The sequence below is a fragment of the Elephas maximus genome, chromosome 3 (genome assembly GCF_024166365.1).
Source record: "Elephas maximus indicus isolate mEleMax1 chromosome 3, mEleMax1 primary haplotype, whole genome shotgun sequence".
NCBI classification, from domain to species: Eukaryota; Metazoa; Chordata; class Mammalia; order Proboscidea; family Elephantidae; genus Elephas; species Elephas maximus.
This window is the reverse complement of record NC_064821.1, coordinates 194,051,695-194,079,518: the sequence shown is the minus strand read 5'-3', so window position 1 is coordinate 194,079,518 and position 27,824 is coordinate 194,051,695. Positions and strand designations below refer to the sequence as shown.

The 27,824-nt window shown below is 52.0% G+C and overlaps 1 protein-coding gene across 1 annotated transcript; it reads left to right on the top strand.

Moving 5' to 3' along the window:
- The first annotated feature begins 181 nt into the window (after nucleotides 1-181).
- Nucleotides 182-27,700, top strand: SMG5 (SMG5 nonsense mediated mRNA decay factor). The gene is made up of 22 exons (XM_049880768.1): nucleotides 182-411; nucleotides 4,169-4,267; nucleotides 4,788-4,911; nucleotides 5,281-5,437; nucleotides 8,800-8,889; nucleotides 9,816-9,905; nucleotides 10,565-10,643; nucleotides 12,740-12,865; nucleotides 12,971-13,039; nucleotides 13,462-13,670; nucleotides 14,350-14,487; nucleotides 14,663-15,262; nucleotides 16,536-16,711; nucleotides 17,888-17,963; nucleotides 18,657-18,832; nucleotides 19,765-19,923; nucleotides 23,558-23,617; nucleotides 23,979-24,138; nucleotides 24,566-24,656; nucleotides 25,475-25,549; nucleotides 25,954-26,092; nucleotides 26,274-27,700. The coding sequence occupies exons 1-22, from the start codon at nucleotides 338-340 to the stop codon at nucleotides 26,355-26,357; spliced, it is 3,051 nt and encodes a 1,016-aa protein (XP_049736725.1). The 5' UTR covers nucleotides 182-337; the 3' UTR covers nucleotides 26,358-27,700.
- Nucleotides 27,701-27,824: the final 124 nt, after the last annotated feature.

Below are 27,824 nucleotides of genomic sequence, written 5' to 3'. Positions count from 1 at the left end.
TCTGGAAGCTTTGTCAATAAAGTTTTTCGTGAGCGCTTAGAGAAGCCAGAATGGAGCCATGCTGCCCAGAGTTAGTTCTGGCAACTTCCCGGGAGGGAAAATGAGTTTCGCGAGATTTGGCAGTAGCCGGCCACTGGCCTACAACCGTGCGCCTGACTGATATCGCGAGATTTGACAGGCGGAGGAGGAGCTGTCGCGGGCAGCGTCCTCACAGCGATGGCGGCCGAGCAGGGCCGGCGGTGGTGGCGGCTGCGGCTACGGCTGGATATGGCAATGGCAGCGGCAGCGGTAGGTGGCGGGGGCCTGTGACCGGGAGCCGTCCCCGGACCCGGGCACCATGAGCCAAGGCCCCCCGACAGGGGAGAGCAGCGAGCCCGAAGCAAAGGTCCTCCACACCAAGCGGCTTTACCGGTGAGAGGGGCTGGGGCGTGAGTGCAGCAGCCGAGGGAAGTGGGGGGACAGCGAGGGGCGGGGCTTCCCGGACGGGCGGGGGCCAGGTGCCGGGCTGGGCGGCGGGCGAGGGAGGAGGGTGCAATTTTGGAGGGAGCAGGAGGGGTGGGGCTCCGTAACCGGGATGGAGCTGAAGGGCGGAATTGGGTGGGTGGGAGGTTTGGAGGGAAGCACGTGGAGGCATCCCCTCCGCGGTGAACTTGGGGCGGGCACTGAGCTTTGCGGGTTTGTGGTAAGAGGCTGGGAATTGGGGCTGGAAGGGTTAGAGAGGTGAGGGCGGGGCCGCAGATAGAGAAAAACCCGGAAGGGAACGGTGCTTAGAACCCTGTAGGGGATTCCTGCGGGCCGGACTTAACAGGGAAGAGCCCCGGACTCAAAGCCAGGTTCGGGTCATTGCTTCGCCGTTTTCTGACTGTGTGACCTTGAGTCTCGGTTTCCTTGTCCTTAAAAGGAGCGATTCGGATTGGACAAGCTCTTGAAGCCATTTATGACTCTATAAATTTTGGGGAGTCTGAATGAGAACAGAGAGGCTGGAAGGCTAGTTGCGTTCGACAGGAAGGGCCATGAAGGACTTTGGGTTCAGGGTGTTCTTAGGAAATGGGAGCCCACTTCAGGGCCCTCAGGGACTCCTGAGTCTTGCCTTTCCCCCAGCCTCATGACTGCAGTCCCTTGCCAGGCAGCTTCCATTCCTGGTTTCTGATTTCCACGGTGTTTACCCACTCCTCACGTCACATCTTCGCCCTTCAGCCTCTGTTGGGAGCAGGCCAGTATGAGCTTTTCCCAGCCTGGGTTGAGGATTTGGGGGGTAGGGCAGCTAGAACATGGACCCCAGAACTGGATCAGAATAGGAGGAAGCGTAGAGAATGAGGTGAGTTTTATGCCCTTTTAGGGAGAAGAACTTGGGGTTTTCATTTATCACAGGCAATAGAGAACAGGAGTGTTTGCATGAGGAAACTACCTTCAGAGCCTTGGCCCCCATGTAGGCAGTGAAAGGGTCAAGAGCATGTTGTGTTTTCTTCCCTGAGCAGGCATCCTGCCTCCTCTGGTTTTGTAAGCCAGAAGGCAGAAGGCAGAGGGGAGCATAGGCTGCTCCAAAAATAGAAAGGTGATCCAATCCAGCAGCCCCTGGGCTCCCACTGTGGGCTGCCCCGGGCAGTCCCCAGGCAAGTAAGGAGTTAGCTGGGGGTGACACGTGTGCCTCGTCATGCTGCCGAATGTCAGCGCTGCCTGTCAGACAGAGCGTGGGCAATGTCTGCAACATTCCTTACTAGTCTCCAGCTTTTAGGGATGGCTGTGGTCATCTTTCTTGTCATTCTCAAATCTAGTTCTTTCTCAAGCCACTACCTTCACAGGTCTTAGCTGACTTAAGCTGGTGTGTTTGTGCGTGTGGTTTCCATGTGTGCACATGGGTATTTGTACCTGCAGTTGCATGTTGTTGGCTTTGAGCAGTGTGGAAATTTGAGGTAGCCCGTCTCTGTTTTTATTGTTTATTATAGCAAGGGCGATTGGTGGAAGGAAACTAGCGAAGGAAGATCTGACTTCTCTGCCCAAGATAAACTTGTTAGACTATAAAGCTGCCACTCACACTCCAGTAAATTTGGGAAACTCCCACAACCTAGTTGTTTACTCAAATAAAATTCTGAAATGTTTTAAGCACTCAAAAGGCAACAGGAGAAGGGATGCTGGAATGGATAAAACCAGAAAACCCATTGCCATCCAGTTGTTTCCGATTCATAGCAACCCTACAGGACAAAGTAGAACTGCCCCATAGGGCTTCCAAGGAGCAGCTGGTGGGTTCGAACTGCTGACGGTTTGATTAGCAGCCTGAGCTCTTAACCATTGTACCACCAGGGCTCTGAAACAAATAAAAGCACCAATTAATTAGGCAAATTAATTATTTCTTTTTTCAGCATTTAAAAAATATTAACACCGTGTTAAGCCTGGGATTACAGTAGTGAATGAGTCATAATACTGGTTTCTGTACAAACAATTTAGTGGAAGGAGCTTATGGTCTGATGAGGAGTGGGGAAAAGACTGCTGAACCCTTTCAGATTTGAGATCTTGTAATTGGAACTTCTTAGAGTAGTGATTATTAACCATTTTTGGATTGAGAAGTCTAAGGAGCGCTCTGGAGCCTCTCCATAAACACAAACACATACCACCAACACCTTAGATCTCTCCATGGCATTGAGGTCGAGAAGCCCTGCCTGGGGACTAAGCTGGCATGGAGTAAATCACTGATGGCTGCCAGATGCTGTCCCTGGCACCGAGGGCCAGGCTGGCTAAAAGGGTTTGGCTGCCATCTCTAGGCAGCCCAAAAGGTTTTTGGAGAAATGCTGAGTTCTCAGATTGCCTGTGAGAAGGCCTTGATTACTGTCCCACTCACTCAGCTGGGTGCTGGTGGTCACTTTGTCCTTTACAGGACAGCTTTTAGTGGTGTTCCACCTAAGCCGCCCCAGCCCAGGAACACAGTTTAGTTTGTTTTGGGAATCATCACTCCCAGTTTTTTGGTTGCTTTTATTTCCACATATATGCCTGATTCACCTATTGGTGCCTATCATGCTCTTGGTTTTACCCTTCTGGAGATGTCATCTACCTCTGGGACTTTTTGGCTTTCGATTGTAGACTTTCCTTGGCCTTTTATTTGCTGTGATGACAAACTTACTTCTCAGGGCTTGAGCCTTAGAAGGATGGAGACTAACACTTATTGAGCACTTATTATGTCCAGGTGCTGTTTTGAGTGCTTTGTGTATATTGGCTAATGTAATTCTTACAAGCTAGATGATGCTATTATCCCCATTTTATAGATGGAAGAACTGAAAGATAAAGAGGTTAGGTATTTTGCCCAGGACCACTTAGCTGCTTAGCTGGACAGAAGTAGAGCCAGGATTTGAACCCAGGCAGTCTGGTTCCAGAGCCTTCACTCTTAACAGTATGCTAAACAATTCCTTTAGTAGAATCCAGCAGACTAGGTTGAGTGGTGAAATGGACAGTCCACCTTACAAATAAGCCACTCAAGAGTCCCCTCCTACTTTTCCATGCCCCACTATTTCAAAGCAGAATTTTATACAAGGGATGCCTTCCCTTTATGTCAGATAATAACCCCGTGCATAATAATGATTTACTCATTCCGCCATCATTTATTGGATGCCTATGGTATACCAGTGTGGTATATAAATTATTTTATTCTATCTTCACAACAGTCCTCTGAGATAGCTGCTATTATTTTCATTTTTATTGATGGTGGTAACTAAGGCTTAAAGAGTTTAGGTAATTTGCCCAAAGTCACAGAGTTAGTAAGACACGGCCAGGGTTCAATCCCTGGATTTTCTGCCTGACATCACAGCCTGTGCTCTTTCTATGGGGGAGGGTGTTACATAGTTTCTCTTCCTTGACACTGTTGACGTTTGGGCCAGGTAATTCTTTGTTGTGGATGGCTGCTACTGTTGGGGGGCAGGGTATTTAGCATATCTCTGGCCTCTGTTCACTGAATGTTAGAGTACTGCCTTCATCTCCAGGGCCGGGAGGGGTGGGAGGGTGGGAGGCTGCCAGATCAGGATGGAGACTGTGTTCATCTTGTTTTGTACAGAGCTCAGCCTGCCACCTTCTCCTGGTTTCCTCACCCCTAATTCTTTAGCTTTTCCTCTAGAAGCAGCATCCCGGTGTCCTGTGTACCATGCATATGTCTCGGGGGCTGTTTGCTTGTCTTTCCCTGCAGGGCTGTGGTGGAGGCTGTGCATCGACTTGACCTCATCCTTTGCAACAAAACTGCTTATCAAGAAGTGTTCAAACCAGAGAACATTAGCCTGAGGAACAAGTAAGCCGGAGACTCTAAACCCCCTCCCCACCAGATCCTTATTGTTTCCCTGCCACTTTCCACCCGAAACCCTGTCAGGTGTTGTTCTCTTACTTCGTGACCTTGTGGTATCAGGATGGGCTGTAAAGTCTCTGGCCTTTCTAGGAGGGGTGATGGCATCCCTCCATCCATCTGCCACTTCTACATCTAATAGACTGGTACTACAAGAATAGCAGTTGAGTTGCGGGAGTTGGCCATACTACATAATGAAGGGAAAGAAAGAGGGGATAAAAAGGATAGAAAGGTACAGGGGAAGAAAATGAAGATTATTAAAATTTTTGTTGCTTCCTGCCTCTATCTTTTGGGGCTCCCACTGCTTTCTTGAACTTCTGTTATCCTGGATCATATTGACCCTTTGGTGTCTTTTGGGAGGCCCATTGATTCATTGGTGGATGTATTGGCAGAAGCCTCCTTGCCTTCGGTCCTTGTGTCCCCACCAAGGGATGGACAGTCTCTTTCATGCTTCTCTACACCCTCCCAGGCTGCGTGAGCTCTGCGTCAAGCTTATGTTCCTGCACCCAGTGGACTACGGGAGGAAGGCTGAAGAGCTGCTATGGAGAAAGGTATATTATGAAGTTATCCAGCTTATCAAGACTAACAAAAAGGTAAGAGAAGGTTCTAGAACTTGGGAAGGAACTTGTCTAAAGAGGGGAAGCTAAGGATGGAAGAGACAGCTAGAAAGCGGGCCAGAGGACGGTCAGAGATAGAGAAGCCAAGGATGAGATGGCAGGAAGGAGGCAGGGAGGCAGTCTTGATTAGCACTGGAGAAGGAAGGGAGCCTGGTCCCAGAGGGGAGAGCAGAGAGGTCGATCTGAGGGTGTGGGGGTAACGCCTGAGTGAGAGGAGATGTGGGTGAAATTCTAGTGTTAAGGTGGCTGTAAGTTTATTTCCTCAATGAGATGGACAGAATGGGAGAGGAGAGTGGTACTCTGTGCCTGTTGCTTAGCCATCCCCTTCCCTTTCCCAATCTCTAGCACATCCACAGCAGGAGCACCTTGGAATGTGCCTACAGAACACACCTGGTTGCTGGTATTGGCTTCTACCAGCATCTCCTTCTTTATATCCAGTCCCACTACCAGCTTGAACTGCAATGCTGCATCGACTGGACGCATGTCACCGACCCCCTCATAGGTCAGTGAAATCTGAAAGGTGCACTTGAGGAACAGAGTCACATGCCTCCACCTCTGGCCTTCTCATCCCTCAGGGTTTGTGTAGCTTGTGACCCAGCCAGGCAGAGAATGTTCTAGCGAGACGTACGAATGGTTCATGGAGTTCTCACTTATCCAAACAAGCATTTGCTGTTAGAGTAAAGATCTTAAGGAAAGAGAGAGCCTCCCTTGCTCCATGATTGTGGACCGATGTGGGCTCAGGGGAGGGACAGAATGATCTAGAGTAGATCTGGCTCTGGAAGATGGTATTAAGAGCATTTCTTTTCCCCCAGCTCTCTTCTCAGTTGAATTTGGCCAGCACTGTTTCTTTTCACTTTAGAGCTTGTTTCTCAGTATTCGATGGACATATTGAAATTTTTTGAAATGTTGGGAAAATTATAAACCTTGTCTAAGTACAAACCCCTTCTCTGCCAACTGAGGAAATGGCAGCTATAGTTTTACCTCCTTTTCTAGATGGTAGTTTTCTCTTTAGTCTGGCCACATTTAGAGGCTCTTCCCCTAACTCTTGCTTTCTACCTCTTCCATCTTCTCGCCCCATGTGCTTACCCTTACCAGGACGCGACATTCTGGGTCAGAGATGGAGGTTGCGTCCTTGTCACCACCATGGCAGCATTCTCTGGTCCAAAGGCAAGCATCTGCTTCTGGGGGCATTCCCCGTTGTGGCCGCAGTGCGGCCTATAAAAGCAGGTGTTCCACACCTGGGATCGTCGGATCCCCATAGGCTCTGTGAATAGGATTCAAAGCATCCAGTAACTTGGATGGAGAAAAATTGTAATTTTACTAACCTCTGAGAAGTTAATTATAAATGTAACTAATAACTGTAGTCATATTAGCAGACCTGTCACTTTGTCAGTAATAGAATCATTGATATTTTCATACCACATTCTGCTCATTAGAGATACCTTGAAATATATTTTACACTCACTGCCACCTTGAAATTACAGAACGGGTAGTCCCCGACTTGGGACAGGGTCCCTTTCCGATGACTCAGTCATAAGTTGGTTCTAATGTAAGTTGAATATCTCATTTTTTTAAGTTATTACTATTGCCTTTTATTATCAGTATCTTGATGAAGCCAGCAGTGTTTTGAACAGTAAATCATAGAAATGAACATCTGTGAGTGATAATATCAGCAAATTATGCACTGCAACAGATTATTCACAGAAAGATGTTAAAGAAAAATGGACGGTTGTAAGTGCAGTTTGCTGTAACTTGAATACGTTGTAAGTCTGGGACTACCAGTAGTTATTAGATCCTCCACTAGATCTTTTTTTTTTTTTTTAATTTTATTGTACTTCAGGTGAAAGTTTACAGGACAAGTTTATTTCTCATTCAAAAATTTATATACGTATTGTTTCGTGACATTGGCTGCAATTAGATCATTATTTAATGCATTAATAAGCACATACGTTGCTCTAGCAGACATTTAAGACAATACTTGGTTTACTGTTTCTCAACGTTATTGGTTTTCTTTGTATTCCTATGTATACTTTGCATTTAAAAACATTATTTCAAAGCAAAATATTATTCTGAGATAGTGTCCATAGGCTTTACCAGATGACCAGAGGGGTCAGCAGCTTGAAAATAAGGTTAAGACCCCTTAACTCAAACAGCTAATTCCCCCAAACGCTTTCTTTGATCCCCCTTTTTTCCCTCCCTCCTCCCTGTTAGTCATATCTTCATTGGTGCTTTCTCCATTCAGCCAGCTCAGAGGTGTCTCTGTAGCGAACCCCAGGAAGGGCTTTTCGGAATGGGAGCTGCACAACCAGGAGAGAGGCTACATGGTGGAGCGGTTAGGAGGAAGGTCTCTGAAACCAGACTTCCTTCTGAATCCTGGCTCTGCCGCTTACCACTGTGTGACCTTGTTTTTCTCAACTGTAAAATGAGAGTGATAATACTATTTCCTGGGGCTGCTGTGAGGATTAATTAAGTTAATACTGTAAAAAACTTAGAGCACCGGGGACATCTCACTCAATTGGCATAACATAATTTATAAAGAAAATGTTCTACATCCTACTTTGGTGAGTAGCATCCAGGGTCTTAAAAGCTTGTGAGTGGCCATCTGAGATATTCCACTGGTCCTACCCCGTCTGGAGCAAGGGAGAATGAAGAAAACCAAAGATACAAGGGAAAGATTAGTCCAGAGAACTAATGGGCCACAACTACCATTGCCTTCACCAAACTGAGCCCAGTACAACTAGATAGTGCCCGGCTACTGCCATCAACTGCTCTGACAGGGATCACAATGCAAAGTCCCAGACAGCGCTGGAGAAAAAGGTAGAACAAAATTCTAACTTACAAAAAAAGACCAGACTTACTGGCCTCACAGAGACTGGAGAAACCTTGAGAGTATGGCCCCGGGACACCCTTATAACTCAGTACTAAAGTCAATCCTAAGGTTCACCCTTCAGCCAAAGATTAGACAGGCCCATAAAACAAACAGTAATACATGTAGCTCAACAATGTATACGAGACTAAATAGACTCATCAGCCCAGGGGCAAGGACGAGAAAGCAGGAGGGACAGGAAAGCTGGGCGAATGGGAAAGGGAAACCCAAGGTCAAGGGGAGAGTGTTGACACGTTGCAGGGTTGGCAACCAATGTCACAAAACATTATTGTTTAATGAGAAACTAATTTGCTCTGTAAACCTTCATCTAAAGCACAATTAAAAAAAAAAAAACTTAGAAGAGTATTGGGACTTGGGAAAACTGCCACCTGAAGAGCTCAAGCTGTCTGAACTGAAAGATGTGGGTGAAAGGAGAGATGAGAGTTCAGGCATATTTGGGTGTGACCACCACCAGACTCCTTGGGCAAGGTAGGCTCCCCTTGTCTCCTTCACGGGCAGGCCCTCCTTGCACTTTCTTCTTTTCCATGGACCTCCTCCGCTAGGCAGAGGCCAGGAGTATTTGCCTTGGCCTCATTCAGATTCTGTTCTTCCTGGCAAGTTAGTTTCCCGTCTTTGCCTCAACCATTTATCTTTATATGGGTTGCTTCTCCAAGACACCTGTGACCTTCCTAACACTTCAGCCTCATATCCGTCTACTTTCTGGAAGCCTTCCCATGATGACCTTCCCCCAGAGAGCTGTCCTAGGTTGAGGGCCCTGGCTCTCCTTTTCTAGTTTCTTCCTGTCCTGTGAATGAATCCCATCTGTAGCCTCTGTGTCCCTACCTATGTCCTGGATGTGTGTCCTTTCTGCTCCATGAGACAGTGTTCAAGGCTGAACCTGGATTCTCAATCTCCTGTCTCCACATAGGAAAGGTGTTTCCCACAGGTAGGGGGCAAAGGAATGGGCTCCTAAGTCTCTTTCTTTGTTTCTCTCTCAGGATGCAAGAAGCCAGTGTCTGCCTCAGGGAAGGAGATGGACTGGGCACAGATGGCGTGCCACCGATGTCTAGTGTACCTGGGGGACTTGTGTAAGAATCTGCATCTTTCCTTCTCTCTTTTGGATGACAGAGCAAGCCCCAACTGCTTCCGTTGTCAGTACCTCCGTTTATGTGATTGGAGCGCAGGAGCAGTCACTTGGCCTCTCTCATAACTTTTCCCTTCAGTCTGCTTCTAACGATCCCTTCTTTTCATTGCCCTTCATGAGTCAGAGAGGAGCAGTGCATATGGGAAGAAGGACAATACCAAAGTCAGGATGCCAGCTATTGCAGTAGCAGATGAGGACGATTTGAACTGGATGTCTTCTCCTTACTTGGGATTTTCTTTTCTCTTTCTGCACTCCTGTATGAGTAGGAGCTTTAGCAGGAGAGGCGTTAAAGTGAGACCTCAGGGAGGACTTACCTGCTTGACAAATGTTTTTAAGAATGGAAGAGTACTCTCTTGTTTTATGGCCCCTGGGTCCCTAGTTCTGGCAGACAGAGGTTCCTCATGTGTGGCTGCTGGGTACATTATCTCTTAGTGACCCGAGGCTGCTTCTCTCCCTGCCCCCAGCCCACCCCTCATAAGACTAGACTGACCAGAGTGTCATTAGTTAATGTCTTCCCTCTAGAATCGAGCAGTTGCACTCCAGAACCAAAGAGCAGAGGTCTTTCCAAGCTATTATATATGCTGCAACTCCCCTCCACTGGGAAGAGAGAATCAAGAAGAGCCTGTTATCTTACAAACACTAAATATTCTTTACATTTTGAACCTACCAGCAAGGAAGAGAGAGTTGAACAATTTGCCCATAGTCATGCAGATTTAAGACTGTGCCAGAGACCCAAGCAACCTGCCTCCTAGCTCAGGTATCTTCCTCCCAGGCTCTTATTACAGCTCCTCAGAGTGGACTCCCAGATGAGGGGAGGTTTTCTGAAACCCAGAGTCATCACGTTTCCCTTCCCTCCCTTCTCTCTTGCAGCACGATATCAGAATGAATTAGCTGGTGTAGACACTGAGCTGCTAGCTGAGAGATTTTACTACCAAGCCCTGTCAGTAGCTCCCCAGATTGGTAAGTGGACCCCCACTTGGGCCTCCCAACCAAGTAGCATTTTCCAAGAGGAAGACAATATTGTTGAGATGGCAGGCAGGTCATCCTTACTTTCCCCTAGTTCCTCCCCACCCTTAGCTCTCTCACTTCACCTTTGTCAGCATTCTCCCCCTTGCTACACACACTCAGAAGATGGTAGAAGGGGCAGAGAAATGGGAAAGTCTTGAATTAAGAAGGAGGGAGGCAGAAGAGAAGGAAGAGAGAAGATGGTGGCTTCCCTGTCCCTGAGGTCTCTCTAGAAAAATAAGATCACACTTTGGCTCCATTGCTGGAAGAGATGGGGATTAGCGTGTAGGAAGGAGAACTCAGGTGAGAAACAGCTGGGAAGATGGAGGAGAGGGCTCCATGGAGTCCCATCACCTTAAAAGAGCCAAAGAAATGGCACCCCTTCAGTGCCGGTAACCCCTGATGGGCCAGGCAGGAATAGACTGATAGGAAGTGAGAAGAGATCAGTAATCTCCTGGAGGGACAAAATTAAGCCACTAATCACATGAGACACTAGTGTCACCTGGAGACCAGCTCTTCTCTCCACAAGCTCGCTGATGCTTAGCATTGGTTGGGCCTGGCTGTTTGGGCTGAGTAGTACGGCCTCAGACTGCGCGACTTCTCTTTCTCGCCAGGAATGCCCTTCAATCAGTTGGGCACCCTTGCAGGCAGCAAGTACTACAATGTGGAAGCCATGTACTGCTACCTACGCTGGTGAGTATAAGCTGACTCTTTGCCAGCCTGGCTTTGCTTTCTCTCTTCTGTTCCTCCCTTCTCTAGTTCCTGGCTGAGAATGAAACAGGAAAGGGAAAATTGAGGATTCCTTCGCCGCTGAGCCAGATGGATTTATAGGCACTTAGCTGTAATAGCTTTCCACTATCTTATGCAAAATACAGGGCTGCTGTCTTCCTGAAGAAGGGAATAAGTTTGATAAAATATTAACTAAAGTGGCCTGTTATAAGAACCTCAGAATTAATAGAGCTTCAGTCTCTGTCTCTTTCTTTTTTTTAATTTTATTTTGTTGTTCTTAATTGAGAATACGCACAGCAGAACGTACACCAATTCAGCCATTTCTACATGTACAATTCAGACACCTGATTACATTCTCTGAGTTGTACAACTGTTCTCTCCTTTTCTGAGTTGTTCTTTCACCATTAACATAAACTCACTGCACCCTAAAGTTCCTATCTAATCTTTTGAGCTGCTGTTGTCAGTTTGATCTTGTATAGATAGTTCTTAAAAGAGCATAATTCTCAGGGCAGACTTTTTTTTGCTAGTTAAACTAAACTATTGTTTGGTTTTAGGAAGACTTCAAGGGATAGTTTTGGTTTAAGTTTTAAAGATTATCTCAGGGCAATAGTTTATCCAGCCTCCAATGGCTCCAGAAAGTCTGGAGTCCATGAGAATTTGAAATTCTGTTCTGCATTTTCCCCCTTTTGATCAGGATTCTTCTATGGAATCTTTGATCAAAAAGTTCAGCAGTGGTAGCTGGGCACCATCCAGTTCTTCTGGTCTCATGGCAGAAGAGACAGTTGTTCATGGAAGCAATCAGCCACACATTCCATCTCCTCCTTCCTCTGTTGGTCCAGGCGAATAGAGACCAATTGTTGTGCATCGGATAGCCGCTTGCAAGCTTTTAAGTCCCCAGACACTACACAACGACCTGGGAGGTAGAACAGAGAGCTTCGATCTCTTGATAGATAATACAGCACGGGGGGCCAGGTTAGCAGGCAGGGTGTATTACTGCTTCTTAGGGCCTGACCCTCAGAATAAAAACCAATTTTGTTAGTGCCCACAAAGCTGAGTAGGCTTAGGGTAGTAAGTCAACATAACGAAATGCACGAGGCTGATAGAATGCAGTGGTTATGTTACGGTGAGAATAAAGTGCCAGGAAAACTGAAAAACTGCGCTGTCACCGTATCGGGGCTGAAGTCTACCCGAGAAGCCCAGTCATTCTCAGAAGAGGCTGTGTAGTGAGCTGGGCTTCCAAGCAAAGGGAATGTGTCGGTCTTCATAGCTTAAGTGGCCAAACATGAGAGTCATTTTCATAATTCTGTGCAGTTCCGTGTGCCGTGATCCTTGGTTCACCTGGTCAAGGAAACCTAGTCCCTGTTTCAGCAAGGTATTTGCTTTTGGGGTGCCTCATCTATTCTGGATCAGTGCAGACTATGTTTATTTTAAATATGACGACCAGGTGTATAACCTGTTGGCCCAGGACTGGACGATGTTTCATTCTGTTATACGTGAGGTCGCCAAGAGTCAAAGCTGACTTGACAGCAGCTAACAACAATAACTAAGTTAAATTTGTAACATACCGCAGTATCAAGTGTCCCACGTATAGATAGAGGGGAGATTAAGGCGTCTTTACTCTGATGAATCTGGAAGAAGTTGTATGTGTGTGTGTATTTTATCAGAAAAGGAGGATAGCTCGTGAGTCTTTCAGTTTGAGGTGGAAGGTGAGACGAGGGCAGCCTATGTTTACTAGTATTTACTGGAGTCCCTGGGTAGTGCCATCAGTTAACATGCTCAGCTGCTAACCAAAAAGTTGGAGGTTTGAGTCCACCCAGAGGCACCTTGGAAGAAAGCCCTGGCAATTTACATGTGAAAAAAAGCAGCCATTGTAAACCCTATGGATCACAGCTCTACTCTGACACACATGGGGTTGTGGTGAGTTTGAGTCAACTTGACGGGACCTGGTTTTATGAGCGTTTACTAGTAACATCATTCCCTAAAGCTCTGACGAATGACCTTTCCCCTCTCCACCTCTGCCCCTGCTAAGACTCAACAGTTTACCTCTGTAACTCCTTCAGCATCCAGTCGGAGGTGTCCTTTGAGGGGGCCTATGGGAACCTTAAGCGGCTGTATGACAAGGCAGCCAAAATGTACCATCAGCTGAAGAAGTGTGAGACTCGGAAACTCTCACCAAGCAAGAAGCGGTGAGCGGGGTCTGGGGAGAGCCACGGTCTTTCTGCTGTTGGTACAAAAGGGCCATAGGGAGTCTGGAGCCATTGAACATCTACCTTGGGCTCTTCTCATTTCAGATGTAAAGACATTAAGAGGTTACTGGTGAACTTTATGTATCTACAGAGTCTCCTGCAGCCCAAGAGCAGGTGAGCATAAGCAGGAACTGAGTCCTGAGCCCTGTCTAGGATGGCTTCTTTACAGAAGGGGGTTTGGAGGGAAGGGACTGGACTGTTGAATTCTGCTTCTCAGTTGGAACTTCTCTACCCAGTTAGTCCTTTGTTGTCAGCCCTCGTTCTTTTTCCAATAATTCTGTGCACATCCTTCACCTCCAGGCAGCTGACCCTCTGGCACAAAATGGGTGCTTAATAGATGTTGAATGAAGATGTGGCTGAGTGGGAAGCCCTCTTGTTGTTTTGTCTGCTTTGAAAATCAGTCCAGCACTGTCCCCTGCTGCTGTCTCTCAAGTCTCCCTTGCAGGACCCCTTGGTTCTCTCTGAATCTCTGTTGCCAACTTTTCCCCTCCCCAGCCCTGTCCCTGATTTCCCCTGTTACTCCTGCCCTTCTACAGCTCGGTGGATTCAGAGCTAACATCACTTTGCCAGTCGGTCCTGGAGGACTTCAACCTCTGTCTCTTCTACCTGCCCTCCTCACCCAGCCTCAGCCTGGCCAGTGAGGATGAGGAGGAGTATGAGAGCGGCTATGCTTTTCTCCCGGACCTGCTCATCTTTCAAATGGTCATCATCTGCCTTATGGGCGTGCACAGCTTGAAGAGAGCAGGTAGCCCCCCTCACGTCTCTCTTTCCTCCCAACTGACTTCTGGGATCCTCACTGGCCTTTTCTGCAGTTCCTCATTCATAAATTTCCTTCCATGAGCAGCCCCTTCCTTCATCACCTGGGTCACTGCTTGGTGGTAGAAGGGTGAGGGGCAAGGAGCCCTGTCCTAAAGGAGTATCTGGGGAATGAGCAAAGGCAGCCTGCCTTCCTGCTGCCCTGCCCCAGACACACACACCCTCAGCCAGGTCGCAGGCAGAGTCAAGGGTATGGACACTTAGCTGATGATCCACACAGAATTCAGACCTTGTTGGGGCAGGTAGGCAGTTCTGGAAGCCTTTCTGGCGGAGGAGTCTGGAGCACCAGGTTGGGAGGAAGGAGGGGTAGGGCTAGATGTGGAGGTGCCTGGGACATGGGCAAGAGCCCGCATGGGGGCATCACAGCCAGGGAGGACGAGGTGGGATGAGAGGATGTGCTTATATGAGGGAGCGCAGTGTGGCCGGGCACGTTCTAGGTGACAGGAGGGATAATGGTGTAGAGACCTGGGAAATCTTTCTTCCCTAGGAGTAGCTTTGAGAGGTAGTTCGGTCCTCGGAGGGTTGAGAGCAGGTGAGATGGGTTGGAATTGATGGTGCCTGCCCCTCGTCAGGCCTGGGCCCCTAACGCCTGGCCTTCCTGGCTTTAGGATCCAAGCAGTACAGTGCAGCCATCGCCTTCACGCTGGCCCTGTTCTCCCACCTCGTCAATCACGTCAACATCCGGCTGCAGGCTGAGCTGGAAGAAGGCGAGAACCCCGTGCCGGCATTCCAGAGCGACGGCACGGGTGCGGGAATGGGGAGGCTGTGACTGGGAGGGTTGGTGTGGGGCGTGCGGGTCACGGGTCACGGAAGGGGAACGTGAGACTTACGGGGGAGGGGCGGAGGCATCGCTGGAGAGCCCTTTCCAGCTTTCCGGCTCCGCTTTTTCCCTAGGCTACACCTGACCTTCTTCTTCCACAGATGAGCCAGAGTCCACGGAGTCACTGGAAAAAGAGGAGGAGCCAGGGCCTGAGCCACCTCCGGCAGCACCTCAAGTGGGCAAGGTCAGAAAGAGCCGTAAGATCTCCCGTCTCTCTTGCCTGCGCCGCCGCCGCCACCCGCCCAGAGCTGGCGACGACAGTGACCTGAGTGAAGGCTTTGAATCGGACTCAAGCCATGACTCGGCCCGGGCCAGCGAGGGCTCAGACAGCGGCTCAGACAAGAGTCTTGAAGGTGGAGGAACGGCTTTTGATGCTGAGACAGACTCGGAAATGAACAGCCAGGAGTCCCGATCAGACTTGGAAGATATAGAGGACGAGGAGGGGGCACGTTCCCCAGCCCTGGAGCCCCTGCGGGCCAACTCAGAGGCTCCTGAGTCCCTCAATGGTCCACTGGGCCCCAGTGAGGCCAGCATGGCCAGCAATCTCCAAGCCATGTCTACCCAAATGTTTCAGACCAAGCGCTGCTTCCGGCTGGCCCCCACCTTCAGCAGCCTGCTCCTCCAGCCCCCAACTGAACCTCATGACTTGGCTGGCTGCAGGCCCTGTGTCAACGGGGGTGTGGGCAAGCCCTCAGAGCCAGGTATGTGGGCCTCCCGTTGTCATCCTGCTCTGGTCCACACCTCCATGCCAGGGGCACTCACCTGAGGGAGGCCACTGTGCTCTGCAAGTGACCTCTCATTTCTACCCTTGAGGTTTTTACCCTGAGGACCCCTTCTGCTCAGTGCCTTGTTCCCAGCTCCCAGCCCATTTCTTGGTCATGCGGGGCCTTGGACTTATGTCTCTGCCACTCCACCCTGCTGCCTGGATTTGGGGCTTTCCTGACCACGTAACAACTGCAATAGCAGCTTCCTCCCCTAGTGCCACCCTGAGTCCCTCCAGGGCTCCTGGAAGCTGGAAAAACCAGCCCCGACCAGGGCAGGTAGATTAGAAAGAGACTCAACTCCTGAGGACCTTCCCCACTAAGGGAGTGGCCGTTGAGTAGCAGCAGGCGTTTGTTCAGCTTGGTCTCCGCCAGGCACGAGGCTGAACTTTGTTAAGGTGCTGTCTCACTTAAGTTTCACAGCGGTCTTGGCGTGGAAGTGTTACCATCCCTGTTCTGAATGGTGTTCTTTACCTCCATGCTTTGGGATGTGGTGCTCCCTCTGGATGGCACATTTTTTTCCCCTTGTCCCAAGCCTGGCATTTGGCTAATTCACTTGCCGTCTAGTTTTTAGGTTGAAAGTCACTTCATCCTTCCTGTGGGCTGTAGCCTTTGGTACTTCTCTTTTTCCACTCCAGTGTAGTTGTCTGTTGACTTGTCTGTCCCATCTGTTGCTGTACCTCTGGTACCTGACACAGTGCCTGACACATGGCCAGGGCTTAGGAAATGTTAAATGGCTGAACGATGAAAGAAATGAGATGCTGGTGCTCAGAGAGGTGAAGTGCCCTGCCCAGTGTCATAACCTGCAACGTAGAAGAACTAGGAGTTGAAAGTAGTTCCTTTAACTCTGGACCCTTTTTTCACCTCCTCCCTTGCAGCTCCCCTCCGACTGTCTGCCTTGCCTTCCAGCACAGAGTAGGCACTTCATAAATATTGGTTGCATCAATAGCTGTAGACCAGCTTCATAAATTAGCTTGTGTCTGAAAGAAGCATATTTAAAAGGCACGAGGTTCTTGGTTTAAAAGCAGCCAGTTAGTGGGCCTGGAAAAATTGGGCAAGGGTCTGTAAGTGAATTCCCCCATCTCTCATGTAACAGAATTGTGCAGAAGAGTCCAGGCAGGGCTGGGGCAGGCTTCTTCCACAGAACTGGGGCCTGTCACCAAGCGCCTATTAGTCGTTCATCTCAGTTTTTTCTCTGCCACTCACCCACCAGCCTCTGAGGAGGGCTCTGAGTCAGAGGAGAGTGAATCCAGTGGACACTCGTGTCGGAATGAGCGCAGCACCCAGGAAAAGCTGCAGGTCCTGATGGCTGAAGGTCTGCTCTCTGCCGTGAAAGTCTTCCTGGACTGGCTGCGAACCAACCCCGACCTCATCATCGTATGTGCGCAGGTGCGTCACTCCACCCCCACCGTCCTTTGTCAGGTCCCAGGGGGTCAGAAGAGGGGGTCAGTCAAGAGGAGCTTGGAATTGCCTCAGACCATCTCAGCAAGACAGGAAGAACTGCTGAGCACCCACTGTGCCTGGGCCCTTCTGCTTTTACAAGAGAAAGGTTAGGCATGAGCTTTGCCCTCAGAGAGCCTGTGGCCTGGGCTGGAATAGAGCTCTTGTGGCCTGGGAACAGTAAGCAGGCGGGAAGTCGTGCTTTGTGTCCCCAACACCAGACATAATGCCTGCTGTTATGAGTAATGTGGAATGAGTGAGGGAAGCGTATGTGTTTGAGGGCTAAACGCGATAGTACGGACTGTGATGCCAGAGAATCCAGAGAAGGGAGAGGCTTTTGAGTAGAGGATGGTGACAGAAGAGGTGGCATCTAGAAATGGTCAGATCTTCAGACAAGGGTTGTCAAGGTGTCCTAGGCTGGGGAGCAGCTAAAGAAGAGTCATGAGCCAGGAGTGAGTCTGGTGTCTGAGAGGCTGGCTGCCGCAGAGGCCAGGTGGGTGTGATGGCAGCCCTTTCCTTCCCAGGTTCAGAGCCTCAATCCTGAGCCTCTGGGTCCTTGAGGCTTTTATTTAGAGTATTCTTTTATTCCATCAGCATGCCTGACCTCCATGAAAACGCTCTTCCCTGTAGTCTTCCTCTTCCCCAGCAAGAGTGTTTGAGTCAGGGTCAGGCACACCCTTGGGTGTGTGTTTATGTGCTATGACAACTAGTTACTCAGTCATTATTAGTCATTGAGGGAGGTGTGGTAAGGATGAAAATGCTGGGTCGTGTCCCAAGAGAGCTGAAAGAAAAAGTTCCAGTAGACACCACCTCCTCCAACACTAGCTTTTCCCAAGATCCAGAAAGTCCTTCCTGGAGCCTCACTGCCTCCTTGACAGGAAGCATCCAGCTGCCCCATGTCATGTTCACCAAGGCTTTGTTGTCCCCTTCCTCATTCCTCAAGGGACCAGCTCTTGTTTTCCAAGTACTCCATGAGCCCCTTGGCCTCTTTTGTTAATTTTTCTGTCACATCCCTCCAAAGCCTCTGACTGTAGCCTCAAATTGTCCAAGCATAGCACTTTCTTGCTCACTGTAGCCCTTCAGCACTATCCCTGGCTGAAGCCCCCTTTCCCTCTATCTTCCTAGAGCTCCCAAAGTTTGTGGAACCGTCTGTCTGTGTTGCTGAATCTGTTGCCAGCTGCTGGCGAGCTCCAGGAGTCTGGTGAGTGAGTCTCTGGCACTTCCCTTCCTGTTTCTCTCCCTCCTTGGCACCACTGTGCCCATCCCCCTCCTGGTAACCCAGCCCTTGGGTAAGGAGGTTAATGGGATTCACTGCCCAGCCTCCTTAGCACACAGCAGTCATTGTGGTCTAGGCCTCTCCGATTTCCCACCCCAGCACTGCCCCACTCTGGGCAGGTGGCCTGGTCAGCTAGGGAACATGCTCCCTGGGGGGATAGCGGGGTGATCAAGAACAAAATGAGAGGAACCTGGAAGCCAGGCCTAGTCCTTGGTGTCATCCTGATGCCTGTGGTCATTGAGTACCAACTTTGACCTCCTGAGCTCATCCCTGCTACCACTTTCCAGCTGGAAAACTCCACCTTCTCCTACCTCTTGAGACTCCAAGGACTCTGGATTCTGCTGCAGTGCAGGGGTCCCTTCTGTCAGGACCTTCCTGGCTGAGCTGTGCTGATTCTTCCCTCCCGGCTCTGCTCCTCTCACCCTCAGCTCTGGTGTCCTAGAGCTTGGCCTGACCGGTCCTTGTGTGTCTGCCCCTCCTTCCCTCCCTCTCCTCCCACTTTCTGCCCTAGGTGTATGTACTGTCTCTTCAGCCTGGGAATTCCCAAAGCACAAGGCCTGTGTGCCTCTGGCTGGAGGCTCCCCTGGCAGGTGGTCTGATGTGTGCTTTCTCTCCCAGGCCTGGCTCTGTGCCCTGAGGTCCAGGATCTTCTTGAAGGCTGTGAGCTGCCCGACCTGCCCGCTTCCCTGCTGCTGCCAGAGGACATGGCGCTCCGCAACCTGCCTCCCCTCCGGGCTGCCCACAGACGCTTTAACTTTGACACCGATCGGCCCCTGCTCACCGCCTTAGAGGAGGTGAGGACTTCATTTGTCATGATGCTCTCTGCTTGTCAATCATACACTGTAGCAAAGCAGAGGGCTCAGGGCTGGGGGACAGGGTGTACCACCTGTCCAGACAGGGAGAGTCTTTGGGCTACAGGCTGTGCTACAGTGAGCCCCATCTTAGCACTCCCCTCGCATTAGCAGGATGTCCGTCCAGAGGCCTGCTGTTGGTGGCTTCTGTTGTAGAACACCTGCTCGTTCCTGTTCTCCAGCTTCTGTAGAGGATGGAGCACATCAGTCTTTAGGACTTTGAAGTCTTCCATCAGTCTCTTTTCTGCTCTGGGCCCGGCCTTCTCTGAACTGAACGTCAAACAATCATAGAAAGAGCTGGAAGGGAACATGCTGCCCACTTACTCCCGTCACTTTCACCCTTGAATCTGTCCCCATACAGGCTATCTGCGGTTGCAGAGAGAAGCCCAGCAGGATGGGGCTGCCAGCCCCAGCCCCCTGCTCCCCCCAGACACACACAGACCACTGCTCCCTTGGCAGCCAGATCAGCTTGGCTTTAGTCTGTTTTGTATTTTAGGATTCTAGGTAAGGTTTTGTTTGGAGGGGAAAGAACGGTTTTGCTGACCCAAAAAATTAGTTGAAAATGTTGATCTAGTCCAGTCCCCTCATTTTACACCTGAGGAGCTGAGACCCAGAGGTGAGAACTGGCATTAGCACCCAGCTCTGAGCCTGGTTCCCTAACCAACCTAGGTGTCTTCTTGCCCTGCTTGCGCACTCCTTTTCTGGCAACTAGAGAAGCTCTGGGCTCAGTGCTGCTCTTCCCCACTCCCCGCAGGCCACAAGCCTTTCCGAGGAGCCCTTGTTGCTGAGCAGGCTGGGGACAGGGAGGCAAGAGGGGCAGAGCCCCGCTGGGCCTGCGCAGCTGGGTCAGGCACGTGTCTCTGTGTCTCCCACAGTCGGTGGTACGTGTCTGCTGCATCCGCAGCTTTGGCCACTTTGTGGCTCGCCTACAGGGCGGCATCCTACAGTTCAACCCAGAGGTCGGCATCTTCGTCAGCATCGCGCAGTCCGAGCAGGAGAGCCTGCTGCAACAGGCCCAGGCCCAGTTCCGGATGGTGAGTCAGGCCCTCCCTTCCCGTCAGCTCTGCTCCCCTGGGGCCTGCTGAGAAACCAGGGTCAGAGGCTGGGACTGAGAGAGGGGTTGGGAAAACCAGGGCGGTGGGAGAGGAGGCCTGGAAGGAGACGAAGGGATGGGGCTGGCAGGGCAGGTGGCACAGAGCCTGCGTCCAGACTGACCTGGCTTTGAGGACCGTCTCTGTCACCTCCTAGCCTGTGAAGCTTGCTTTGTCATCAGTTACGTGGGAATAACCGAAGCAACTTTAGGGGTCTTTGTGAAGGTGGAGTGAATGATAGTGCACGTAGGGTACCTTGCACATTGTCTTACGGAGGTGTGTGCTCGGCAAATGTTTCTCTCCCTTTATGACGGATGAAGACTGAGGAATGGAAGGGAGTGAAGGGATCTTGGTGTTAGGCTGCATGCAGGTACCCTGCCACCCCATTAAAAGTCTTAATCCCGCCAAGACCCCAAGAGTAGGAGATGGCCTTTGTTACCTCTTTTTCATTCAGTCATTCATTCTACAGATATTTATCGAGAGTCTGCTCTGTATCAGACATGTTGGTATTCTAGGGACCAGGGTTATAGCAGTGAACAAGACAGTCTTTTCTCTTGTGGGGCTGATACTTTGTGAGCAGCATTCTGGGTTCCACAGTGTGGCCTGTTTGATCCTGGGCATGTTGTCTTCCCTGGGCTGAGTGGCACCAGTACATTTGGGGTGTCACTGTCTGGCACGGGAAGCACAGCCCACGTGTCCCAGCAAGCCTCAGGATTTCTTCATCCCAAGCCAGTACCCTCCCGTACGGCCTTCCTTTCCCCCAGCTCCCCGGAAATGCCCTTCCTTGCTGTCTTATAATCACATTTTGTTAAAAACTTTTTGCGTTAAGGCTTTTATTCCTGTTTCATTGGGTAAAAAACACAGGGCTACAAAAATAATATGGGGAAGTCACACAGCTTCAAAAACATGAGTGTTTTTGCAGGCATTTCCTCTAGCCTACAGCTCCTGAAGGCTCCTGGGGGCAGGGGGCACCTGAAAGCCTCTCTCATGTGGTGCCGGATACCACAGGCCAAGGCAGATGTAGGCCATGTTGCCTACCGGGCCTGCCTCCTGCTCTGCCCAAGTCACAAGCTTCTGCCCCAAGGGCCTGATCCCCCTCCCCGAGAACAGAGAACGTCAATAGTAGTTGTTAGCCATCTCTGGTCATTTAATGAGAGCCTTCTGTATGCAAAGCCTGCCTTCCTTGTGACATCTCATTTAACCCTCGCAGCAACCCTGTGAGGTGGGTGCTGGGATTTTCATTTTATTGATGAGGAAGCATAGAAGGTCTGCAGTTGGACAGACTTGGGTCCTTGTCCTGGCTTTTCTAAGTGGGCCAAGTGGGCACCAGGAGCCACTGCACCTACTCTCTGGGGCTCCAGTGTCTGCCCAGTTCAGAGACCAGAGTGTCCTGATAGGACCTCTGAAAGTCACTGTCGTCCCTGGGGAGCGTGCAGATCAATCTGTCTGCTGGCCTGTGCTGTCGGAGCCTCTTCTGGACTCCCCCTCACCTGCACTGGTTCCCTGCGGTGACCTACATGGGGTTTCAGAAGTACAGTTTTAGCCTAAAAGGAAGACTTAGGGGTTTGATTTCTGCAGTGAGAAGAAGGGAAATTTCTTATCCAGTGTAAAAATGGCGTGGGGCTGGTGTCTGATCTCCTGTGACTTCAGGAGGGGGAAGGAGAACCAAGATCAACAGCCCAAGGCTGATTCCTGTGAGATCAGACATGCCTCCTCTCTCCACCGTCTTTACCAGTTCTCACACCAACCGTCCCTCCAGCGGTGCTCTCCGCGTCTCTGCCGGCTTCCATAATCCATTGCAGTGGGCACACAGAACTTGCAGACAATACTCACAATTACGGGGTTTATCAGGGAAGTAACAGTTACAGTTCAGGCTCAGAAACACTCAGGATGCAGTTCTTCCATCAGGACAGTGTCTTCCTAACCGCGCACGCAGGCACACCTCTCCTGGTCCTCGGCCTCTGCCCTCCCTCCGAGGGCCGGGAAGCCCACCCCACCGTCTCCTGCTGCTGAGTCTCTGCTGCCCTCAGGGTTACATCTCTCTCTCTCCTGGGCCCAGGAGCTGCTCCACGTAGGATCCGGGGTCCAGAGGATGTGCTGGCTCCTGGCTGTTCTTCCTGGTGGTGCTGGGATCCTCTCTCCTTCCTCTGGGGTGGGGCGGCCCTCCCCCGGGCTTTGGCCTCCTGCCTCCCTTCCTTCTTTTCACCTACCAGTGTTTCCTCAAGGGGACACCTGGTGGCTGGGCGGGACTGTGCAGGGAGGGGGTGATCGTGCAGAAAGCCGAGACATCAGCACTGGTGCGGAAAACCAGCCGCCACCCAGCCGGCCCCGACCCCGCCGGCCCCGCGTGCGTCAGGGCAGGACTCTGGCTTATCTGAAGCAGATCACCAGGACTTTCCTCGGAGGCACCTCTGGGTGGACTCGAACTTTCAACCCTCTGGTTAGCAGCCAAGCACGTTACCTGTGCCACCTGGGGACGCCCTTGAAGGTCACCAGCCAGTTACTTGGTAGAGTGTCCCTCAGTTTGAGTTCGTCTAGTGTGTTCTCGAGATCAGATGGGGTTATGCGTTCCAGACTAGCGTTAAAGCCCCACTCTGATGATGCCGGTTTGCTCCTCAGGAGCCTTCAGCGGCTCCCTGTGCCTTACAAGGGAGCGTCCCCATCCTCTGACGTGGTCTTTAGACCATATTAAGGAGTTCGGACTTCATCCGGAAGACAGGGGAAAACTGTGCAGGGGTGTAACGGGCATCAGATGGGCTTGGAGAGACTGCCTTGCCTGCAGCTGGAGAAGATGGACTGGATCAGAGGCAGATCAGTGAGGCGCTGTTACAATAGTCAAGGGAGGGATGCCGGCTTGGGCTGGAGTTGCAGCAGTAGAGGCGGAGGAAGTGGAGAGGTCTGAGTGGTGACAGGACTTGGAAGTTGATAACTGCTGGGGCTGAGAGAGCGGGAAGAGTCAAAGTGAGCTTTCTGACTGGGGTGGAAGGTGGGGTGTTAGCCAAGGGGGGAACACTGGAGGGAGCGAGGCCAGTTTTGCAGAGCCGATGAGGCTGTTGAGGAGGCAGTTGGCTGTGTGGGTCCAGAGCTCAGAGGTGCTCAGGTCTGGGCTGAATCTGCAGATCCGGGAGAACTTGGCCAGGAGATGGTGAGAGAAGCCAGGGTGGGTGCCTGGGCAGTATCCCTCCAGAGGGGAGTACAAGCAGAGAGAAGCCCTGAGACACAGCCAGGGGTTAAGGAGGAGAGATTGAGGCTCGCTTAGCCGGAGAGTGTGATGGCACAGCCAGGTGGCATCCTGCATGGTGCTAGTGCATACCATTGGCTCCTTCTCTCCCAGGGTGTCTGCGACACAGTGACCTTCATTCCGTAGGTTGGTAATGGAAGTTCAGATTGCACCTGAGGACTGTTCTCTCTTCCATGCCTCCTTTCCCCTGGTTGAGCAAAAATGACAGAGGTGATTTTATGTGACGCCGTGCCTATTTCAGACCCAGGGGTTCCTTTTGGTCTTCTTGGTCACTGGGGAAGAGTATATACTCTCAGCTCCTCACCCCCAGCTTATCACTTGCCTTGTTCCTCACAGGCACAGGAGGAAGCTCGGCGGAACAGGCTAATGAGAGACATGGCTCAGCTCCGACTTCAGGTAGGAAATGGGGGCCCAAAGGCGCCTTCTCCTCCTGATTTGCTCATTGCTTAACCCCACCGGCAGATTCTCACCCTCCGGCTGCAGGCCTTCCTGTTCTGTCCCCTGTGGCCCTCTGTTTCTCACAGACCCTGCCCTGCGGCTCATTGTTCACTGAGCCTCAATGCCCCCGACTGCCTTCACTTGGGTCTCTTCCTTCTCCTTCCCTTACCCTGTGTTTCTGTTTCCGTCTTGCCCAAGGCCATTGGTAGTGTCCTCTGCCCCTTAGCAGGAGGGGGAGGGCCATAAGAGCACCTTGAGCCCCACCCCTCCTGCCCAGGCTGCAGCCCCCACAGCCACACCAGCTGCCTTCTCTCACCAGCTCGAGGTTTCCCAGCTGGAGGGCAGCCTGCAGCAGCCCAAGGCCCAGTCGGCCATGTCTCCCTACCTCGTCCCTGACACCCAGGCCCTCTGCCACCACCTCCCAGTCATCCGCCAGCTGGCCACCAGTGGCCGCTTCATTGTCATCATCCCAAGGACTGGTAAGCATATTGGGGAGGTCGGGGGACAGGTAGAATGTGGCTAAAAGAAACTCTGGGCTCTGGGATTGAGAGACCCTTCTTTGGGGTCCAGCTTATACACAGTGCCTTGGTCAAGTTGTACAGCCTGTCTGAACCTCAGTCACTTCCTCTGTGAAATGAGCTTAACAGCCCCTCTTAGCCCTGCCTCACAAGACAGTTGGGAGAAACAGGTGAAAAAATGTAGAAGTGAAATCACTTTGTGAATTGCGAAGTACAGTGCTGGTCGAAGGTCATGTTTGAAGAACTTCGGGAGCCCTGGAAGGTTCCATGGCCCCGTCTTTTCCTGTAGTGCGTACTGGGGTGAGGGCAGGTACTTTTTGCCGGGCCTCTGCCACGGCAGCCCGAGCTTTTCTGTGTTGTCTTTCCCCATCTCCACTTTGCCCACTAGTGATAGATGGCCTGGACCTGCTGAAGAAGGAGCACCCAGGGGCCCGGGATGGGATCCGCTATCTGGAGGCGGAGTTTAAAAAAGGAAACAGGTGAGTGAACCTGGCTGGATCTAGAGCTGCTGGGATGAGTAAGACACTCACAGACTCTGCCCACCATACGCTCACTGTCTGAGGAGGGAGACAAAGAGATAATTAGAAGTCAAGGTCTGTAGGTGCTGACACAGAGGGTGACCAGAGGAGCCAGGGGCCCTGTGGAGGGGATATTGACCTGCTGTCCATTCGCCTCTGGACAGACACATGACCACCAGTCCCTGGGGAGAGGAGTGCAGATTTCCTCTAGCCCCCAATCCAGGCTGTGGGTTCCTTTTCAGGAGGGAGGTCTCCTGGTCTAGTTGGGTCAGGTGATCAGGGCCCCCACCTTCCACGGAGCTGAGGCGGTGGGGAGGCTCAGGCCAACCAGGGATGAGCAGATGGCAGTGTGTGCAGGTGCTCACCCAGCACAGGCCTCTCCTTCTGGCCTTTGGGGCCACAAGAGGGCTAGGTAGTGGTTTAGGGAGCAGGGAGAACGCTCCCTTCTCTCTGCTGGCTGGCCCACTCCCTCCTCTGCATCTGCCCCCGCCTGATCAGGGAGCCAACAATGCCTGCTTGTTTGGACCTTGTCTCCAGAACCCCTGACTTGAAAAGCGTTTGCTGCTTCTCCCCTCCCAGCTCGTCCCCTGAGAGGAACCAAAGAAGCGATGTTTATCAGGAGGAAAAGCGAGCTGGGCCCAAGGGCCAGGAAGCCGCTTCAAACCGACCTGTGATGGGAGAGATGGGAGCCCCCACCCCCTCCTGCAAAACTGGGCCCCCAGAGCAGAACAATGGCCGGCTTTGTATGCCCTCACCTCCACTCTCATGTCTCCTTGCAGGTACATTCGCTGCCAGAAAGAAGTGGGGAAGAGCTTTGAGCGGCATAAGCTGAAGAGGCAGGATGCAGATGCCTGGTAAAATCTCACCCTCACTCCTGGAGCTTCAGGCTGCCCCCCTTGCTCCTTCTTGAGCACTGCCTGGAGCAGGCCAGGGCAGGCCCCCCGCCCAGCCTTCCCAGGGCCTCCTGCAGGTGTCGCTTGGGAAGGAGCAAGAAGCTGCTCCAGCACCTGAGCCCCCTCCCTCTACAGAAGGGTCAGCCTCTCTGCCCTGAGATGCTTGGGCTTGGTGTCCTCAGTCTCTAGGGCCTGTCCCTGTAGCACATCCTCCAGGGCCAGCCTCCAGCACCCCCTGCCCAGGCTCCCTGGTCCCTCTCCTTTCTCCTCAGGTGCCTCCTGGCCCCCAGCTCACCCTAGAGATCCTGGTGTTCAGGCCATGCTAATGCTGGCTCTTGGCTCATTGTCCCTCTCCTCTCCCCCAGGACTCTCTATAAGATCCTGGACAGCTGCAAGCAGCTGACTCTGGCCCAAGGGGCAGGGGAAGAGGACCCAAGTGGCATGGTGACCATTGTCACAGGCCTCCCACTGGACAACCCCAGCATGCTTTCAGGCCCCATGCAGGTGGGTCATGGGCTGGGAGGTGGGGGGCAAGGTGGGATGGGAGGAGGTACTGGAGTGAACTCCATCCTCAAACCCTCCATATAGGTATCCTTTTCTTGTCACCCCTTCCCTAGCCCCTGGACAACTTGTCCTATAGTTCAGAAGGCCAGGACCCCTCATGTCTCCTCTCTCTACTCCACAGGCAGCCCTGCAGGCTGCTGCCCACGCCAGCGTGGACATCAAGAATGTTCTGGACTTCTACAAGCAGTGGAAAGAGATTGGTTGAGACTGACCCCCAGGCCCTCCAGTGGGGCTGACTCCAGATCTCTCCTGCTCTCCCTGGCAGCCAGGACCACCACTTGTAGTCACCCCACCACACGCAGACTCACGCACGCACACAGGAAGGAAGCCTAGCTGTGCAGAGGCTGCAGGGAGGGCCCAGGAGCCAGTGGGGAGGGCGGGGTCCCCTCTTGCCAAGCTGATGTCAGGAAAGCAAGGAGAGTGCTTGGAGCAGGAGAGGCCTGTGGGTCCCAGGCCAGCCTTCCTGCCTCAACCCCCTGCTGTCCCCAGGGGCAGGTGGCAGGCATGGGTGTCTGTCTCATTGGAGTGGTTTCTAGACCTCTGAGGGGAAGGAACAGAAGAGATCCTTCTTCCTCACCAAGATCCAGGGTGGTTGGGGGCTAGGAGTTTGGACCCTCCAAGCCCTGGGGGAAGAGTTGAGTAACACCTAATGTCTGGGTGGTTCTCTGCAGACCCTTCCCCTCCTCAAGGACCACCCATCCTCCTTTCATCGCCCTTTGTGGGGGCTGGGCAGCTCTGGAGCCAGAGGCTCTTCCAGAAGTGGGGCCTGGTAGGCCTGGGGCTGCCTGTGCTGAGTAGCATGGCCAGCCTTGGACTCCCCTCCTCCCTGTTGCAGGGGCCTCACACCAACCTCTGCTTTCTGCCTCCCTTAGTCTAGCTTCCAGGGTAGGGAGCAGGCTGTGCTTTGTGCTCTTGGCTGCTATGCTGGGACGAGCCGGATGCCAGTAAGCAAAGCGAGGGGTGCAGCCTGCAGTCACCACCCCCTCACTGTTTATTTAGGGAGGGCTTTGCTCACAGCGGAGGGGAGAGCCGAGACTGGGGCCTGCATTCAGGTGGGCAGTAGAAAGGAGAGGCCCACTGAAGCTGCCTGGTCAGGGGCCTGCTGTCCTGATGGGCTTCCGTACCTTTGCCCTTCCCCAGGACTGAAGAGCTGGTGGGGCTGAACATGGGCTAGCTTTGGGGTGTCGAGGTGAATGTGGGAAAATGGGGGCAGAGATCATGAATAGCTCACGGTGGTGAGCGGAACCCCAAAAGCAGGGCCGCGGGAGATGTGGGCCAGGGTCACCTCAGCCCTTCCCCCTCAGGCTAGTAGCACAGGGCAGGGGTGGGGTGAGGGAGGGATAGCAGCTCTGCTACCCTTTTCCTCCCCCAGGGCTAGCCCAGCTTCCAAGCTGCTTAGAGGAGGGCGGGCTCCCTGCCTCCTCTAAGACAGCAAGGCTGGGAAAACCTGGGTGGGTGGAGACACCCCGGTCCCTGACAAGAGACTGAGAAGCATCACTTAATAAAAGTTCCCCCAAGCCCGCTCCCTGTCTGCTGGTCCCTTTCTGTACAGAAGTCTTATTGGAGGGGGGCATTGGGGATTATAGGCTGTGGTGCCTTTGGAGAGGCTTCCTGAAGGTGGATAGGACAGAGCAGCAAGATTTGAAGGAAGGCCCTCGAAGTGGTTTGTGAG